At 51.8% G+C, this 19,853-nt stretch overlaps 1 protein-coding gene across 1 annotated transcript; it reads left to right on the top strand.

The window, feature by feature from the left end:
- Positions 1-1,332: 1,332 nt before the first annotated feature.
- On the top strand, positions 1,333-10,421 carry LOC113451962 (C-type lectin lectoxin-Lei1). Its single transcript, XM_087935426.1, has 6 exons — positions 1,333-1,435; positions 2,751-2,824; positions 4,862-4,959; positions 6,847-6,984; positions 8,332-8,446; positions 10,151-10,421. The coding sequence occupies exons 1-6, from the start codon at positions 1,365-1,367 to the stop codon at positions 10,210-10,212; spliced, it is 558 nt and encodes a 185-aa protein (XP_087791552.1). The 5' UTR covers positions 1,333-1,364; the 3' UTR covers positions 10,213-10,421.
- Positions 10,422-19,853: the final 9,432 nt, after the last annotated feature.

Here is a 19,853-nt window from a genome sequence, read left to right as displayed (position 1 = left end):
TCCTGGTCTTCTTTTCAAAGGAGGAAGATCACTTTTGGCTCATGGCCCTGGATGTCCCAATGCTTTTTGGGGCTCCCTTGTTCCACTGTTAACACTGAGCTTGCCAACCACTATAGCTCAACTGCTGCTCTGGGAGTTTGCGGGAACCCTTGCTAGGTGCCCCCAAATTCCAAAGAAATGGCACCTTGTTGTCATTAGAGTTTAATTGGGCCCCAGGGTAGCTACGAATGGGCGGTTTCCCGTGGGTGCAGACCAGGGCTGGGCTGCTGGGGATCCGCAGGGGTTCGGAAGATCCCCTAGCCAAGATTCAGTGCAGTTCAGAGAACCCCAAAATCCCACCCTTGACTGGCCCTGCCCTCCCCTCCCTGGAGTCCCAACGTGGCCTATTTTGGATGCAGATAAGTGCTGGGTGCGTGTGGAACTTCGGAGAGGGCAAAAAACGGGCTTCTAGGAAGTTTGGGAAGCCGGAAATGGGCCCGTTTGTGGCTCCCAGAGAGCTTCTGGGGTCCTGGGAGGCTGTTTTCGCCCATCTGGAGCCTGGGAGGGCAAAAATGCCCCCATCATGGTGCAGGAGGCTGACTAGGCCACACACCCCCATGGCCATGCCCCCAGCAATCGGGCAGAGACCCCTTGCTAAAATTTTGAAGCCCACCCCGGTGCAGATTTCATTGAAATAGGAGGAGAAAACGCCCCGGGGATAAGCTCTGATCCCGTGAAGCATCGGACGCTGGAAAGAAATAGATTAATAAAATGAGGGGCTCCCCTTGAAGGGAGAAACTCTGCCAAGGGATCCTTCAAAGCCTCTGAACACCAGCAAAGCCTCGATGAGATTCGCACGCCGTGTTGATCCACTCGGAGAAATCCTGGAGTTCACGCAAATCCCAAAGCTTGCTTTGCGACTCAGTGGCTCAAGCGTGTTGTGCAGAGGAAGCCAGGCACAGCAAAACCCACCTTCCTAACCTGGGTTGAGGTCTTGGCCTCTTGTGGGAACACAGCGAAGGCCTCCTTGAGGAGGATGCTGGGAGGCTGTTCATCCCTCCAGGTGCCAAAGTGAGAAATATCTGGCACACGAAAAGAGAAAGTTGACCTGTCAACAGCAAACCCAGCATCCGGAGGAGGTTAGAGTGGGATAGTTAGTTATCTGTCCTGGGTGCTGAGCAGGGGCTGGACTGGATGACCTCTGGGACCATTTTACACATTGCAGGATTTTCTGTCCTGCTGGAATGTAAAAGCTGCCGGATTAAAGTTCTTTCCTCCCACTTCCTTGTGGTTAGACCAAAAATTCCCTTCTCAAGCAATTTCCTTCTCTCCCTCCGCGCCCCCCGCCCTCCCTAAAGAAATCCACCCCCCTGCCTTGCCTATAAATGCCTCCGTTCCCTTGGCAGGAGGAAAAAACCTTGAGTTGCCACGGAGAAAACTTTCTACCTGTGGACAGGTGAGTGCGACTCTCACACCTGGGGGCACTTGACAGGAGAGACCCCACCTGCATCTCTCTCCCTCCCTCTGATCTCTTGTGGGGGGGCGGCTGCAGGTGATGTCCAGGTCGCAGCAGGGGGGCTACAGGAGGGTCCCTCAGGCTGACAGCAAAGGATCTATTGGGGATCTCTGGGGCAGACAGACAGATATAGAAGAGACCTTCTCAGGAGCCCCCACCCCATAATCATTACACCGCAGTGAGGGGGTTTAACAGGTTAACAGAGTTGAAAGGGACCTTGTAGGTCATCTAGTCCAACCTCCCACCCAAGCAGGAGACCCTACGCCATTTCTGACAGATGGCAGTCCAATCTCTTCTTAAAAACCTCCAGGGATGAAGCTCCCACAACTTCCAAGGGAAACTTCTGTTCCATGGGTTGATTGTTCTCACTGTCAGAAAATTCCTCCTTATTTCCAGGTTGAATCTCTCCTTGGTCAGTTTCCATCCATTATTCCTTGTCTGGCCTACAGGTGCTTTAGAAAATAGCTTGACCCCTTCCTCCTCTCTACGGCGGCCCCTGATATATTGAAAGACCCCTATCCTGTCTCCCCTGGTCCTTCTCTTTTCTAGACTAGCCAGGCCCAGTTCCTGTAACCATTTTTCATGTGTTTTAGTCTCCAGTCCTCTCATCCTCTTTCTTGCTCTTCTCTGTACTTTTTCTACAGACCCAACATATTTTTTTGTACTGTGGTGACCAAAACTGGATGCAGTACTCTAGGTGTGGCCTCACTAAGGCTTTATAGAGTGGTATTAGTACCTCACTTGATCTCGATTGTATCCCTCTGTTAATGCAGCTTAGGATTGCATTGGCTTTTTGGGCGGCTGCTGCACAGGGCTGGCTCCTATTTAGCTGGTTGTCCACTAAGACTCCAAGATCCCTCTCACAAGTTCCTGCTTTTGAGCCTGGTTTCACCCAGTCTATATGGGTCCTTTGGGTTTTCCTTGCCTAAGTGTAGGACTTTCCTTTTCTCTCCATTGAATTTCATTTTGTAAGATACGGCCCAGGGTTCAAGTCTGTCAAGATCCCTCTGGATCTTCAGCCTGTCTTCTTGGGTGTTGGCTATTCCTGCCAGCTTAGTATCATCTGCAAATTTGGTAAGTTCTTGGTGGGTCTTTGAAGCACCAAGGCGGTGAGATGACCAAGGAAGGAAGAACAGGGCCCAGCTGAACAACTCAGTCCTGGGTTGATTGTGGAGGTCCCTCTTCCTTGGGGGGAGGGGCTTCCCAATGGCCTGCCTCCCCTTTTAATTTCTCCCCTCTTTTATCGTCTCTGCAGGGAAGGAAGGAAGACCATGGGGCGATTCCTCTTGGTGAGCCTGAGCTTGCTGGTTGTGACTTTATCCCTAAATGGTGAGTTTGAACAGGGTCTCTGGTTGTCTGGAGAAGACAACTTGCTTGCCTTTGAGCCAGGGGTGGGATTGAACCGGTGTGTAAGAACTGGTTTGGTGAGCGTGCACAGCATTGGAGAACCACTTTCTCCTGCAAGCCCTGTGTGCAACACACGGTGTGCACCGCAATCAGTTGTGGAATGTATCAAGCCCGAAACCCTTCCGCCCACGACAGACAAAGAGAAAGTAAGAAAAAGAATATCTACTAAGACTAACTAAAATGGCTACACTTAGGTCCATATCGAGCTGGACGTATAGTAGGAGGCCAACGCAAATCATTCAGGACTGATCGGCGTCCTGTGTGTTGCATTGGATCACAGCCTGGGTGCTGCCTTCTTCAGCAGCTGAAATTTCAAGGGGGTTTCAAGGGTAGCCCCCCACTCATGAAGGCCATTGGGGTAGTCTAGATGGCTCATGAGACTTTCCCAGGGAAAGGTTTGCACTTCGCACCCTAGAGCCACATGTCCTTCAAATGAAGCTGCCTGTGTCCTGTTCCCAGCCAGTTGACCTTGAAGTTGTGCCTCAGGGAGATACCATATACCTTGTTTCCCTGGAAAACTTCCCCCTCCCGTCCAAGCCTCCACCCACCCACCCACCCCGAGTTCATGGCAGACTGGCACCAAATGATTGTGTAGCAAGGCCGAAGTGACCACTGTCACGGAATCTAGTGCATTAAAAATAACCCCCCATTTTCTAGCTTTGCACTGTGCACACTTATTTAATTTATCTGATTTGTCAATCACTTAAAGATAATAGGTATAAGTAAAAACATAGTGATGAATACATGGATCCATATAAGAAAAATCAAAAGAAACAACAGGACAGGGACGGTAGGCACATAGGTGCGCTTATGCACGCCCCCTACGGACCTCTTAGGAAAGGGGTGAGGTCAATAGTAGACAGTCTAAGGTGAAAGTTTTTGGGGGTTTGGGGAAGAAACCACAGAGTCAGGTAGAGGATTCCAGACATTGACCGCTCTGTGGCTGAAGTCGTATTTCCTGCAATCAAGTTTGGTGCGGTTAACCTTGAGTTTGTGTCTATTGTGTGCTCTTGTGTTATTGTGGTTGAAGCTGAAGTATTCATTGACAGGAAGGACATTGCAATGTGTGATTTTACGTACTATACTTAGATCGGACCGAAGGCTGAATGATAAAGCAACCCAAGTGGACAGAGTCTAGCCAGACAAGGAAATTACAGGGGTGGGCTTCGAATATTTGACCAAGGGGTTGTCTGCCTGGTTGCTGGGTGGGCGTGGCTCTTCTCGAGCCTCCGGGAGGGTGAAAATGGCCGCCCTGGGCTCCAGAGGCGCTCTGGAAACCAGAAATGGGCCCATTTCTGCTTCTGGGTGGCCCATTTTTCACCCTTCCTGAGCCTCCAGGTGCGCCCTGCACTTGCCTGCATCCAAATGGGGCCCCGTGAGGACTCCCGGGAAGAGAGGAAGGGGAGGAGTGGATGGGGCCAGCCGGGAGAGGGATTTGGGGGGGGTCTCTGAATGGTACAGAATCTTCTCTAGGGGATCTCCCGAACCCCTGTGGACCCCCAGCAGCCCCCACCCCAGGGAAATTAACCGAGGTTAACTCTAACCGAGGTTTGGACCATCTGCCGATGCTATAAGTAAGATCACCACTGGACGGTACTTGGCTATAGATCCAAGTATACGGAGTGACTACAGATGGAGACTCTATGGTATCATTATGAGAATAATGGTTATAATTAGGGTCTATATTATTATGTACCTGTTAAAAAGACATGATATAGACAATGCAGAAACGGAAATGGGATGGATGATAAAGGAAAATGTACAATAGAAATTTTATATATGTGTCTTGGCGTGTTGGGGTCTTTTCCCGTGTAAGATTGAGAGCATCTTGGAGACGTTTTCAATGAGGTCCCACTGGCCATCTTCAGGCTGGTGCTTTTGGCTTCGTGTTTGTGTGGGCTCCTCTTCCTCCTCTTCTCCTGGCCACCTACTCATTGGGCTTCTTCTTCACCCACACAGGAATTGGAGCTGACCATCATTGCCCCTCGGACTGGACCTCCCTTGGGGAGTTTTGCTACAATGCCATCAGAGAACGGAAGACCTGGGAAGATGCCGAGGTTAGAAGTGTGAATCTCTTAGCCCAGGCAGAGGGGAAGTGTAGGCAGAGCCTGGAAGACCTCACCCCCACCCCCAAAGACCCCTCTGTCTGGGCTGAAGGGGAGGGACACTGCTGGGTGAATGCAAAAATAGCAAAAAAAAAATGCAATTATTCTCTCGACCATCCTGCCTACAAACGTTAGCGAAGGTCAACATTTTAGGATAGCCTGAAATCCAGATCTTCTGAGGACCTGGGCCCATCTGAACTTCCCCTTTCCACTCTTTGAGCCAGGAGGAAACGACGCCAGGAGAAAGTTTGCTGCCCCTGGCTGCCAATTCCTCCCCTGCCTCTGGGCACAGGATGGACAGAGGGCAGCAGCCTTATGGGTAGCCTAGGGGGGCCACGAAGGGCAGGGCATTGCAGATTTCCTGGTTCGTTTTCCTCCACTCCAGCCATACATCTCCCACAATGCCTCTCCTCAATGTGGGTTTTCTCAATGTATTTATCTATTGTTTATGTATTTATTTATTTTTATCCCATCTTTATTTTTACTTTATAAATGACTCAAATCGGTTAACATGGCGCCAATGCTGCTTCTTCCTCCTGTTTTCCTCCCAACAACAACCTTGTGAGATAGCTTGGCCCGAGAGGGAGTGGCTGCATTGCATAGAAGGGCTTTTCTCCCCAAGCCCCGCCCCCTTCCCATCCGCCCCATCCCGAGTTCGTGACCGACTGTCGCTGTTTGGCAGCGAAACGCAAGCGAGCATAAAGTGGCATCTGACAGATGGATTGGAAAAAGCCGGTGTGATGACCCAAAGGGGTGTGGCAGAAAGGCAACACAGCCAGAGAATAAGTATGAGTTCCTTCATTAGCTCCAACTTTGCCGGTTCCTCTCTGGTCCGGGGACAAACTCACCCACAAACCTGCAACAGCCTTTGGCTGCAGATACTTCAGTCCAAACTGAATACTCCCTTCTAACCACTGTGGCACCAGTGCCCGTTCCTTCCTTCCTTCCTTCCTTCCTTCCTTCCTTCCTTCCTTCCTTCCTTCCTTCCTTCCCTTCCTTCCTTCCTTCCTTCCTTCCTTCCTTCCCTTCCCATTTTCTCTCCTTCGTTCTTTCCTTTCTTTCTTCCCATTTTCTATTTTCCTTCCTTCCTTCCTTCCTTCCTTCCTTCCTTCCTTCCTTCGTTCCCATTTTCTCTCCTTCGTTCTTTCCTTTCTTTCTTCCCATTTTCTATTTTCCTTCCTTCCTTCCTTCCTTCCTTCCTTCCTTCCTTCCTTCCTTCCTTCCTTCCTTCCTTCCTTCCTTCCTTCCTTCTTCCTTTTCCTTCCTTCCTTCCTTCCTTCCTTCCTTTTCTCTTTTCCTTCCTTCCTTCCTTCCTTCCTTCCTTCCTTCCTTCCTTCCTTCGCCTTTCTCTCCTTCGTTCCTTCCTTTCTTTCTTCCCATTTTCTATTTTCCTTCCTTCCTTCCTTCCTTCCTTCCTTCCTTCCTTCCTTCCTTCCTTCCTTCCTTCCTTCCTTCCTTCCTTCCTTCCTTTCTCCCTCCTCCTCCCTCCCTCCCTCCCTCCCTCCCTCCCTCCCTCTTTCTCCCTTCCTTCTTTAGCCCTTAGACTTATATACTGCTTCACAGCCCTCTCTAAGCGGTTTACAGAGTCAGCCTCTTGCCCCCAACAATCTGGGTCCTCATTTTACCAACCTCGGAAGGACGGAAAGCTGAGTCGAACTTGAGCCTGGTGGAGATTCGAACTGCCAAATTGCAGTCAGCCGGCAGTCAGCAGAAGGAGCCTGTAGTACTGCCCTCTGACCACTGCGCCACCGCGGCTCTTTACAAATGCGCAAACAGAGACCGCACGGTCCTCCTCCGTTGAACAAGGAGGTTTCTCTGTTGTGCCTCTCTCCCTCCCAGGCAGCCTGCGTGCAACGTCAGAACAGCAGCCACCTGGCCTCCATCCACAGCCTAGCAGAGTCCCTTTACATCCAAACGGTGATCTTCAGGAGTATCGTCTTCACTAATGTCTGGATTGGACTGAATGATCCAGGGAAAGTAAGTCCTCCGTGATGTTAGTCTTTATCGATTTATCTTGACTGTTTCTGATGGTTTTCTTTTACTAACCAACCGTCCCATGGGAGTCACAGATCTATCTCCTTATGGAATATTCTTGCCTTGGATAACGCCAGGGGTGGGATTCAGCTGGTTGACGCCAGTTCAGGAGAACCGGATGTTAATTTTACCTCTGGTTTGGAGTACTGGTACGTCCAACGACTGGCTGGCCCCACCCCACTCAGCCACTCCCAGGAGTCCCACATGGGAAAGAGAGAGAGAGTGAGTGAGGGAGAGAGGGAGGGAGAGAAAGGGAGAAAGGGAGGGAGGGAGAGAAAGAGAGGGAGGGAAAGAGAGAGAAAGAGAGGGAGAGAAAGAGAGAGAGAAAGAGAGGGAGGAAAGAGAAAGAGAGAGGGGAGGGAAGGAGGGAGGGAGGGAGGGAAAGAGAGAGAAAGAGAGAGGGGGAAAGAGAGAGAAAGAGGGAGGGAAAGAGAGAGGGTGGGAGGGAGGGAAAGAGAGAGAAAGAGAGAGGGGGAGGGAGGTAAGGAAGGAGAGAAAAAAGAAAGAAAGAAAGAAAGAAAGAAAGAAAGAAAGAAAGAAAGAAAGAAAGAAAGAAAGAAAGGGTGGAGGAAAAGAGAGAGGGAAAGAGAGGGAGGGAAAGAGAGAGAAAGAGAGAGAGAGAGGGAGAGGGGAGAGAGGGAAGGAAGGAGAGAAATAGAGGGAGGGGGTGGAAAAGAAAGAGAAAGAGAGGGAGGGAAAGAGAGAGAAAGGGAGGGAGGGAAAAGAAAGAGAGAGAGGGAGGGAAGGAGGGAGGGAGAGAAAGGGAAGAGAAAGAGAGAAAGAGAGGCAGGAGGAAGGGAAGGAAGGAGAGAAAGAGAGAGAGAAAGAGAGGGAGGGAGGGAAAGAGAGAGAGAAAGAGAGGGAGGGAAAGAGAGAGAAAGAGAGGAGGGAAAGAGAAAGAGAGAGGGGGGAAGGAGGGAGGGAGAGAAAGGGAGAGAGAAAGAGAGAAAGAGAGGCAGGAAGAAGGGAAGAAAGGAGAGAAAGAGAGAGAGAAAGAGAGGGAGGGAGGGAAAGAGAGAGAGAAAGAGAGGGAGGGAAAGAGAGAGAAAGAGAGAGAGGGAAAGAGAAAGAGAGAGGGGGAAGGAGGGAGGGAGAGAAAGGGAAAGAGAAAGAGAGAAAGAGAGGCAGGAGGAAGGGAAGGAAGGAGAGAAAGAGAGAGAGAAAGAGAGGGAGGGAGGGAAAGAGAGGAAGGGAGGGAGGGAGAGAGAGTTTGGTGTGTCCCTACCCCCTGGCCTTGCATAGCCAGAGCCCCTTCCTCCGTTGGCTGACCTGGCTCCTCTGTCGTTACAGAATCGCACGTGGGAGTGGAGTGATGGCTCCAATGTGGATTATACATCCTGGGGAGTATTGCAACCCGGCAACGCTGATGGTGGGGAGTACTGCGCTCAGTTGACCAGTATCTCAAGTAAGCCAAGATGGAGGGGAGGGAGCCCCTTCCCACAATAAGTACCCAAAGAGGACCCTGTTTCGAACCCTGAGCCCCTGGCCACCGGTGGTGAAGTAGTTAAGGCACCAGATTAGAAAGCAGGAGTCCATGAATTCAAGTCCTGCCTTGGCTGTGAAAGCTGGCTGGTGGACTTCGGGCCAACCAGACTGTGAGTTCGAGTCCTCCCTAGACGTGAAAGCCAGCTCTCAGCACTCCCACGAAACCCCCCGTTGTATTCAGCACTCAGGAACAAGGTTCATTCCAGGAAGAATTTATGAAGGAAGCCCAACTGGGAAAACCTAAATCTGAGGGTTCTGGCTTTCCCCTTCCCAACTGAAAGTCCAGAGACCCATCATCCCCTGCACCCACCAGTCCATCCCATGGCCCAATCAACCCTTGTCCCAATGGGAGACATTCCTCCAGGCACAGCTTTGCAGGTGCAGGGTCGCTTGTCCTTGACTTTATGGGAAGAAGGTTGTTATCTCTAATCTTCCACCTCTCCACGAAATCCCCCCTCCCAAATTCCCAGGCCCAAAGATGTGGCAGCTTGGAAGCTTCTAAGTAAAATAGGCCTTCCAAAACTGACACCAGCCAGGTGACTTTGGGCCAATCGCCAGGAGACGAGGAATTCTAGTCCCGCCTTAGCCATGAAAGCCAGCTGGGTGACTTTGGGCCAATCGCCGGGAGACGAGGAATTCTAGTCCCGCCTTAGCCAGGAAAGCCAGCCAGGTGACTTTGGGCCAATCACCGGGAGACAAGGAATTCTAGTCCCGCCTTAGCCATGAAGCCAGCTGGTGACTGAAATCCAGCCAGGTGACTTGGGGCCAATCACCGGGAGACAAGGAATTCTAGTCCCGCCTTAGCCATGAAAGCCAGCTGGGTGACTTTGGGCCAGTTGCTTTCTCTAAGCCCAACCAGCGCTGGGATTCTACTGGTTCGGATCAGTTCAAGCTAACCGGATGTTAAAGTTACAGCTGGTTCACCAAACCGGTATGTCAACTGCCCAGCTGGCACCTTCCCTCCCCTCTCTCCCCTCCCCTCCCAGGACTCTCCACGCGGTGCAGGTAAGTGCAAGGTCTGCGCGAAGGCTCGGGGGAGGAAATGGGCCATCTGGGAGTCCAGAAACCAGCCTGTTTCCGGCTTCCGGGCGGCCTGTTTTCGCCCTCCCAGAGGCCCAGGGGAGTCCTCCAGACCTTTGGGAGGGTGAAAATGGCCTCCCCCAGGCTCTGGTGGGCCACCAGAAGCCGGAAACGGGAAGTGCCAAAAGCCCCCACCCGGCCAGCAAACCGGTTGCTGGGATTTTTGAATCCCACCCGTGAGCCCAACCCACCTCACAAGGTTGTTGTTGTGGGAAAAAGAGGAGGAGGAGGAGGAGGAGGTGTGTGCTGCCTTGAGTGGTTGATTAAAATAATAAAGGTGGGATGCAAATGAGTAAATAAAAACAAGACAAAATAAAATAAACCTGACAGCCAGGTAAATTATCCAAGGTACTCCCCCCTGTTGGACCCTCACCCTCTTCCCCTGTGGGATCCTCATGTCCCCCTGGCATGAGAGGGAGGGGCCCTTGAAGGGATGTCCTAGATCCAACTCCACCTGCGGGATTTCGCTGCAAAACTTTCTCTTGTGCTGCCCAAAACTTTCATTCTTCTCTCTCTCTCTCTCTCTCTCTCTTTTTCCACCCAGGACATTATAGATGGGAAGCTGCCAAGTGTGAATCCGAGAATTTTTTCGTCTGCAAGATGTAGCCACAGTCCGTGGGAAGCACCCCAGGAAACCTGGAGAATCAAGGAAGCCCCCGCCGCGCAGATACACCCGTGCCCCCCAGCCCCCCACCTACCCAAACCTCTGCTTTGCATGCACCCCCTTCGCTTCATGGATGCTTTCGGTAGCTTGGGTCTTATCCTGCTCCCACCCTGATGGGCCGGGAGGTCAAATAAACTCTGTTTTAGCACAACCGGCCTGGTTTATTCCGCGGGGGAGGGTGGAGGTCCAAAATTCGAGACGTCTACATGGCGAGGCTTGGCATTGGGGGTGGGGGAGGGGCTGTGATCTCATCAGAAGGCGCATCCGTTAATGCTTGGGGGGCTTCCTTGTTGGTCCATCCTCATTTTCATTGGAGGCTTGGACTCCTTGCAGAGCAGACAGAATCGGAGTTAAAAGAGACCTGGGAGGTCATCTAGTCCAATCTCTCCCTGCCCAAGCAGGAGACCCGACCCCCCATCATTTCTGATAGAGAGCAGTCCAGTCTCTTCTTGAAAGCCTCCAGGGATGAAGCTCCCACAACCTCTGAAGGCAATTTCTGTTCCGTTGGTTGATCGCTCTCGCTGTCAGAAAGTTTCTCCTTATTTCCAGGTTGAATCTCTCTCCTTGATCAGTTTCCATCCGTTATTCCTTATCTGGCCTTCAGGTACGTTGGAAAATAGCTTGACCCCCCCTCCTCTTTTCTCTGGTAGCCCCTCAAATATTGGAAGACTCCTCTCCTGTCTCCCCTGGTCCTTCTCTTCCCTAGATGAGCCAGGCCCAGTTCCTGCAACCGTTCATTGTATGTTTTAGCCTCCAGTCCCCTCATCATCCTGGTTGCTCTTCTCTGCACTTTTTCTAGAGTCTCAACATCTTTTTTATAGTGTGGTGACCAAAACTGGATGCAGGACTCTAGGTGTGCCCTTACTAAGGCTTTATAATGTGGTATTAGTACCTCCCTTGATCTTGATTCTATCCCTCTGTTAATGCAATTTAGGATTGCATTCACTTTTTTGGCGGCTGCTGCTGCACACGGCTGGCTCCTATTTAGCTGGTTGTCCACTAAGACTCCGAGATCCCTCTCCCAGTTCCTGCCGATGAGCCAAGATGCACAGAAAAGACAGCACAACATAACTTGGGTGTAGTGTCCTCAGTTGCTCTCTGAGTCTGGGCTTTTTTTTTTTTTGCAGATGTTTCCTGGACCAACTAGGGAACATCATCCAGTGCTTACACAAGAGGAGTGGAGTTTGCACTCTATTCCTGTACAAGGCCCTTCTATCCCTGATATTGTTCCCTAGTTGGGTCAGGAAACATCTGCAAGGAAATCCCCCAGCTCAGAGAGCACCAAGGGCCCCACAATCCTCCTCCTCTTCCCCTCCCCCAAATCCCCTCTCCTCTAGTATTGATGAGGTTATCTAATTGGGTCATGAAATGTCTTCAAGGAGACTACCAAGCTCAGAGAGCATCAAGGACCCCACAGTCCTTCCTTCCTTCCTTCCTTCCTTCCTTCCTTCCTTCCTTCCTTCCTTCCTTCCTTCCTTCCTTCCTTCCTTCCTTCCTTCCTTCCTTCCTTCCTTCCTTCCTTTGTCTTCCTTCCTTCCTTCCTTCCTTCCTTCCTTCCTTCCTTCCTTCCTTCCTTCCTTCCTTCCTTCCTTCCTTCCTTCCTTCCTCCCTTCCTTCCTTCGTCTTCCACCTCCTCCTCCTCTTTGCAAACCCCACTCCCTTCGAGCACTGACGATGTTACCTAGTTGGGTCATGTAACGGCTGCAAAGAAACCAACAAGCTCCAGGGACCCCACCAAGGACCCCGCAATTCAACCCAGAGCTACAAAGGTTCTCCTCTGTTGACGCAACATGGGCTGAAGGACAGGCACCCCAAAATGATGCTGTCCTGTCCCCTAATTATTATGGTATAAGCCAATAAAAAAAAGGGAGGTCCCCCAAATAGGACCCAGGGGCTGTGTGGATCCTTCGGGGTTCCCCAGCCAAAGCAGGGGAGGAGGGTCTCCATGAAAGTGCCTGGGGGACCCCAAGCCCCACATCAGGCCACTTCATGACAAAAGGCAAATGCTCAGATGTGCTCCAAAGAGAGTTTATGGTCGCACAGAATGCTAGCTGAGACTTTCGCAGAGACCCATCAGCAGAAGGGTGTGTGTGTGCGTGTGCGTGCGTGTGTGTGTGTGTGTCTTTGATTAATGTTTTCAGTCACTGGAAGTTTCTTTGATTCATGTTCCCAGTAGATTAAGATGTCCTTGAAGTGACCCAGAAACTCTCTGTGAAGAATGCAGAGTCGGATAAGAACTGAGTTTGAACCCAGGACAAATATTCTCCTTTTATTGTACATTGGCCTGAAGTTTAATAACTCATTAGAATGTGGGAAACACGCCTCCTGAATATGAGCATAAAGAGGATCATTATGGGACGCTTCGAAATATTACAGGTCACGTACTAAAGTTATGAAGGGACGCGGTGGCTCACTGGCTAAGACACTGAGCTTGTCGATCAGGAAGGTCGGCGGTTCGAATCCCCGGCGCCACGTAACGGAGTGAGCTCCTGTTACTTGTCCCAGTTTCTGCCAACCGAACAGTTTGAAAGCGCATTAAAAATGCGAGTAGAAAAATAGGGTCCCCTTTAGCGGGAAGGTCACAGCGTTCCTCAGTGCGCCTTTGGCATTTATGTTGTGGTTCGCTGGCAGCAGGTGCAGACGGATGGGTCTTATATTTTTTTGAGCCTCGAAAAAACAGCAAGGCCATCTTTTTGGGGGTGACTTAATCCCCCCCTTGCATCCTCATCTAGAGCGCCCCACAGGCAGCCTCGCCACCAGCCGCTCCTAACGGGTGATCATGGCGAAGTGCAGAGAGCTCCCTACTCTCACCAAACACCTTTGCTGCCGACCCAAGACCCTTGGCACCCGCTGCTCTTGCTTTCCCTTCTGCCCATTCCGCCACCACGTTTGGAGCTGCCGCTTCCGTGTTTGGCGTGCCGCCGCCATTGGGAGCACCGCCGTCATGTTTGGAGCTGCCACTTTCATGTTTAGAGCTGCTGCCGTGTTTGGAGTGGCGGCAGTGCTCCAAATGGCGGTGGTGCTCCAAACAGCAGCAGCGCTCCAAATGCAGAAGCGGCAGCTCCAAACAGCAGTGGTGCTCCAAACGTGGAAGTGGCAGCTCCAAACGCAGCGGCGGCATGGGCAGAAGGGAAATCAACAGCGGCGGATGCTGAAGGTCTTGGGTCTGCCGCAAAGGTGCATGGCAGGAGTAGGGAGCTCTCCGCGCTCTGCCATGACCGCCCATTAGGAGCAGCTGGTGGCGAGGAATTGCTGCCCGCGGGGCGCTCCTAACGGCAAGTGCCCCCGCCCTTCCCCCCATTTTGCATGTTTTAAAATAGGCCTAAATTTGGGGGGAGGGGCTTAATTTCATTTTATGCCTAGAAAACATGCTGGGTCTTCCTACTGGGGGAGGTCGTATTGTTGGAGAAACACGGTAGAACTAACACCTGAAGGTGATCCAAAGTTAGAAGTCCACAGTGGCTTCCTTTGGCAAAGGTCAAGCAATAAGCCAGGCCCCCTCCCCAAATTTTCTGGATAAGGTTCCATCAGCCACAACGACCTCCACCACTGAACCTGTTTAACACATGTGCCAGGACATAATTGAACAAATCAGCTTTGGACTGATTGCTTTGGAATGCTTTGCAAACCAAGTTTTGGGTTTCACACTGACCCACAAAAAAATGAGTGTGTAAGTATGTTGGCATCCATTCCCTTGGAGGTGGAATAAGGGCCAAGTAAATCTACCCTGGCCAAAACGAAAAGGATCTTTTTCCATATTAACATTGATAAAGAAAAAGGAAAAAGAAAATGTCAAAACAGGCAATTAAAACCAAGGTGTGCTTAAACCAGGGGTCGCCAACCTTTTGGACCTCAGGGACCGCCAAACGCATCGTTTTAAATCCCGGGGACCAGAGACCCTGGGAAAATCCCCCAAAAAGTCTGCAGGAAAATCCCCCACCCTGTTTTCCTAGCGATCGATCGTTCTTTATTTGGGATCGCAGGATACCGTCTCCAGCTCCGTTCTCAGAGGAAGAGAGAGAGAGGGAGAGACTTTTGGCTTCATGCAAGGAAATCAGCAGAAGCCGCAGAAGTCTTTCTTTCTCTCCCCCCAAACTCCGCCAGAAATGAGTCTTTGCAGCCTCTTGGACCAGGAGGCCTTGCAGGGTCCCAAAGGCTCACTTCTGGCGGAGTTTGGGGGAGAGAAAGAAAGACTTCTGCTGCTTTCCTTGCATCCAGCCAAAAGCAGAAGAAGAAAGAAGCAGAAAGAAGGAGTCCAGTGGCTAGGACAGGTGCGTGGGGCGAGTGGGGCAAGTCCCCCCCGCCCTTTCCCCCCCTCCCCTCACTCCCTCGTGTTGTACACAGTGCAAGCGACGCAGGCCTTGTGTTCCCACGGGCCATGTGGGCAGCGCAGCCTTGCATTCCCGCGCAGTCTGCATTAATTGCTTGGGGGCATTTCTCTGCAGACCACCAAAATTTTCTTGTGGACCGCCAATGGTCCCCAGCCCACTGGTTGCTGACCACTGGCTTAAACCAAACCAACGGGTGGAAGAAAACAGGCGAAGACTTGGCCCTCTGACCTCTCCTCCTAAAATTTGCAATTTTCAAAATTCCTCTTCCCAGGTAGGTCCATGAACACCTGAGGATCATTTGGGGTCATTCCTAGTTGCTCCTGTTTGAAGGTGGGGATTGTATCGCCAAAGAGGCAGCTTTGGCAGCAACATCAGCTGTTTGTCGGCAGGAGAGGAAAAAAAAATTCCGGATTTTTTCGAGGATCTTTTCTATTTTAGTTTAGTAAAGCCAAGAACCGGTTTGCAACTTATTTATTTGTTAAAGGTATATGCCACCCACCCCATGGTTCTAAGGGACTCCAATTTCCCCAGCCTGATGCCCCCTGGATGTCTGGAAGTATCAAATGCCAACAAGGTTTTCTTTTTTGGAGGATAGCAGGGGAAGAAATAAGTTTTGCAACCCATAGTTTCAGTTGCGAGGGCTTCTCATACAACGCAGGAGAGGAGACAACCTCTTCAGGGCAAGTGAGCCATCTTTGAGAGGCAGTTTGGTCTAGTGGTTAAAGGCATGAAGGTAGAAGGCAGGAGATGGGGAGTTCTAATCCCGCTTCAGGTATGAAAACCAACTGGGTGGACTTGGGTATTCAGCAGGTTCTGACCAGTTCTGGAGAACCGGTAGCGGAAATTTTGAGTAGTTTGGAGAACCGGCCAATCCTACCTCTGACTGGAGATTTTACAGGATCCTTCCCCTGCCACGCCCACCAAGCCACGCTCACAGAACCGGTAGTAAAAATATTTGAATCCCACCACTGGACAGTCGGTCTTTCTCAGCCCAATCACCTCACAGGGTTGTTGTTGTAGGGAAAAGAGGTGGAGGAGGATAGCGTGTTGAATACGTTCTCCACCTTGACTCTATTTGTAAAAATAAGAAATGGAAGCCAGCCGTGTGACTTTGGGCCAATCAGACGGTCTCTATGAGTTCTAATCCCATGTTGGGAGTAGGATTCTGTATGTGTGCGTGTGTGTGTGTGTGTGCATAAATATAACGCAGGTTTATATAAATCATTTTGCAATAAGGGTCGAGCAGACTTTTGACGTAGTAATTCCCGCAAATGCACTTGGATTGCTTAAAGATTTCACTTGTTCCTTCTCCTCTACTTCCTGGGGTTTTTTTGTTGTTGCTGTGTTCTTGTGGTTTTCAAAGGGAAGAAGACAACTTGCTGGCTTGCTGGAATTGTGTCACAATGCTTTGTGAGGCTCTCTTGTTCAATGCTTAACACTGATCTTGCTGACCTTTAGCTAAAACAAAAAACCCTTCGCTGCTTTGGGAGTTTGGGGGGGGATCCTTATTAGGTGGTCCCACATCCTAAAGAAATGAATTCGTGTCTGAATCCATCCCTTGGAGAGCCACACCAAGCAGGTTTATCTAGCAAAACTTTTTCTTCTGGTAACTAAGTCCAGAAATCATGGGTGCGGCTATGAAGTGTGCAATTATTGGAAAATATAGATTTTTAATAGATGGGGAAAGGTCTGTCCAACAGTAGAATATTCTCCTTCTAAAGCTGGTAGGCCCCCCATCCTGGAGGTTTGACCGAAGAGGCTTCAGGGATGGTTGAAGTGATGGGCCTGCATCCTACAGAGCAGGGGTCACTAATCGGTGGGCCGGGGGCCACTGGTGGTCTGTGAGAAAATTTTGGTGGTCCGCAGAGAAATGTCCCCCCCTTCCAAAGCAAGTAATCCAGGCTGTGTGGGAACACAAGGCTGCGCCGCCCACATGGCCCGCCCACCTGTTGGCTCCTACCCCTCCACCGAGAGCAAACCTTGAGTAAAGCTACGTGAACTGGAACTGGAAGGTAAGACCAATGGCGGGGGAGGGAAATCCGCCCCTGGGTGGCTTGTTGACGTTGGTGGGAGAGTCGGTCCCATAATCCAGAGCCGCAGTAGTCACAAGACTGGCCCTTTGGCCATCCCGGAGCAGCTCCTCCAGTCCCTGGCAGGCTGGTGCACCCAGGTGGAGGAGTAGCTGCTCCGGGGTGACCCAAGAGCCACTCCTGTGACTCCTGCAGCTCTGGAATATGGGACCGACTTTCCCACCAACGTCAACAAGCCGCCGATGGTCGAAATTGGCATGAGTGGTCCGTGGGATTTGAAATTATGAGTTTGGTGGTCCCTGAGGTCCAAAAGCTTGGCGACCCCTGCTAGAGAGGGTGGGCCAGCTTCAAACATTGGAGATTTCAAAACTGGAAGAAATAAATTCACGAAATCATAAACTGCTTCTAGGAAGGCTTTCAAAGAGAGTTAAAGGCCGAGAAGCGGCTGCGCCAAGTTTCTCACAGCAGCCGAAGCTCAACTAGATCCAGGAAACATGCAGAGGAATCCAGCTCTGAGAAATACTCGGAGCAGCTTTCACACAAATCACAACGCTTGCTTAGTTATTCTGTGGCTTGGAGGAAGCCGGGAGCAGCCATTTCATTTTCTTCACCTGGGTTGAGCACCTCCCATGTGGTGGGAATCAGGGGTGGGATTCAAATTTTTTACTACCGGTTCTGTGGGCGTGGTTTGGTGGGCGTGGCTTGGTGGGCATGGCAAGGGAAGGATATACTGCAAAATCCCTCTTCCCTCCCCACCCCACTAGCCTGCTTTCCAGCTCTGTTCTCCTGGGCAGGGCAACCCAAGGAGACCCAGGCAATCAGCTGTGGGCGTGGCTTGAGTGTGGCATTCTATGGGTGTGGCTTGGTGGGTGTGGCTTTGTAGGCGTGGCTTGGTGGGCATGGCAGGGGAAGGATATACTGCAAAATCCTCTTCCTCCCCACCCTTCTAACCTGCTTTCCAGCTCCGTTCTCCTCTGCAGGGCAACCCAAGGAGACCCAGGCAATCAGCTGTGGGCATGGCTTGAGTGTGGCATTCTATGGGTGTGGCTTGGCGGGTGTGGCTTGGTAGGCGTGGCTTGGTGGGCATGGCAAGGAAGGATATACTGCAAAATCCCCTTCCTCCCCACCCCACTAGCCTGCTTTCCAGCTCTGTTCTCCTGGGCAGGGCAACCCAAGGAGACCCAGGCAATCAGCTGTGGGCGTGGCTTGAGTGTGGCATTCTATGGGTGTGGCTTGGTGGGTGTGGTTTGGTAGGCGTGGCTTGGTGGGCATGGCAGGGGAAGGATATACTGCAAAATCCCCTTCCTCCCCACCCCACTGACCTGCTTTCCAGCTCCGCTTCTCCTGGGCAGGGCAACCCAAGGAGACCCAGGCAATCAGCTGTGGGCATGGCTTGAGTGTGGCATTCTATGGGTGTGGCTTGGCGGGTGTGGCTTTGTAGGCGTGGCTTGGTGGGCATGGCAGGGGAAGGATATACTGCAAAATCCCCTTCCTCCCCACCCCACTAGCCTGCTTTCCAGCTCTGTTCTCCTGGGCAGGGCAACCCAAGGAGACCCAGGCAATCAGCTGTGGGCATGGCTTGAGTGTGGCATTCTATGGGTGTGGCTTGGCGGGTGTGGCTTGGTAGGCGTGGCTTGGTGGGCATGGCAAGGAAGGATATACTGCAAAATCCCCTTCCTCCCCACCCCACTAGCCTGCTTTCCAGCTCTGTTCTCCTGGGCAGGGCAACCCAAGGAGACCCAGGCAATCAGCTGTGGGCGTGGCTTGAGTGTGGCATTCTATGGGTGTGGCTTGGTGGGTGTGGTTTGGTAGGCGTGGCTTGGTGGGCATGGCAGGGGAAGGATATACTGCAAAATCCCCTTCCTCCCCACCCCACTGACCTGCTTTCCAGCTCTGTTCTCCTGGGCAGGGCAACCCAAGGAGACCCAGGCAATCAGCTGTGGGCGTGGCTTGAGTGTGGCATTCTATGGGTGTGGCTTGGTGGGTGTGGTTTGGTAGGCGTGGCTTGGTGGGCATGGCAGGGGAAGGATATACTGCAAAATCCCCCTTCCCTCCCCACCCCACTAGCCTGCTTTCCAGCTCTGTTCTCCTGGGCAGGGCAACCCAAGGAGACCCAGGCAATCAGCTGTGGGCGTGGCTTGAGTGTGGCATTCTATGGGTGTGGCTTGGTGGGTGTGGCTTGGTAGGCGTGGCTTGGTGGGCGTGGCAAGGGAAGGATATACTGCAAAATCCCCTCTTCCCCTCCCCACCCCACTAGCCTGCTTTCCAGCTCTGTTCTCCTGTGCAGGGCAACCCAAGGAGACCCAGGCAATCAGCTGTGGGCGTGGCTTGAGTGTGGCATTCTATGGGTGTGGCTTGGTGGGTGTGGCTTGGTAGGCGTGGCTTGGTGGGCGTGGCAAGGGAAGGATATACTGCAAAATCCCTCTTCCCTCCCCACCCCACTAGCCTGCTTTCCAGCTCTGTTCTCCTGTGCAGGGCAACCCAAGGAGACCCAGGCAATCAGCTGTGGGCGTGGCTTGAGTGTGGCATTCTATGGGTGTGGCTTGGTGGGTGTGGCTTGGTAGGCGTGGCTTGGTGGGCGTGGCAAGGGAAGGATATACTGCAAAATCCCTCTTCCCTCCCCATCCCACTAGCCTGCTTTCCAGCTCTGTTCTCCCAGGCAGGGCAACCCAAGGAGACCCAGGCAATCAGCTGTGGGCGTGGCTTGAGTGTGGCATTCTATGGGTGTGGCTTGGTGGGTGTGGCTTGGTAGGCGTGGCTTGGTGGGCATGGCAGGGGAAGAATATACTTCAAAATCCCCATTCCTTCCCCACCCCACTGACCTGCTTTCCAGCTCCGTTCTCCTGTGCAGGGCAACCCAAGGAGACCCAGCCGATCAGCTGGGACTCAATGGGAGGCGGAGAAGAGGTGGAGTTGGCCAGTTCTCTGCTATATCCGCTACCGGTTTTCCAGAACTGGTCAGAACCGGCTGAATCCCACCTCTGGTGGGAATGCAGAGATTCTTGGATGAGAAGCAAATTGTCTTCAAGGAAAACAAAGAAAGCCCAGCTGATTTTTTTTTTGGTAAAAACACCTTTTTCAAAAAAGTCAGCTGGGCTTTCCTTGTTCTCCTTGAAGACAATTTGCTCCTCATCCGAGAAGCTTCTTCGGTTCTGACTGAATGGCGGAGAATTGAAAGGTTTATATTCCTTGGAGTCCTCTGGTTGTTAGTACCCCCTCTGA

Source organism: Pseudonaja textilis, chromosome 5 (genome assembly GCF_049901715.1).
Source record: "Pseudonaja textilis isolate UNSWEBS1 chromosome 5, rPseTex1.2, whole genome shotgun sequence".
NCBI classification, from domain to species: domain Eukaryota; kingdom Metazoa; phylum Chordata; class Lepidosauria; order Squamata; family Elapidae; genus Pseudonaja; species Pseudonaja textilis.
This window is presented reverse-complemented; position numbering and strand designations above follow the sequence as displayed.

Coding starts and splice junctions, on each gene's coding strand:
- LOC113451962 (XM_087935426.1), top strand. CDS start 1,365: ATGCCTCCGTTCCCTTGGCAGGAGGAAAAAACCTTGAGTTGCCACGGA. Junction 2,825..4,861: donor TGTGACTTTATCCCTAAATG/GTGAGTTTGAAC, acceptor TCACCCACACAG/GAATTGGAGCTGACCATCAT. Junction 4,960..6,846: donor AGACCTGGGAAGATGCCGAG/GTTAGAAGTGTG, acceptor TCTCCCTCCCAG/GCAGCCTGCGTGCAACGTCA.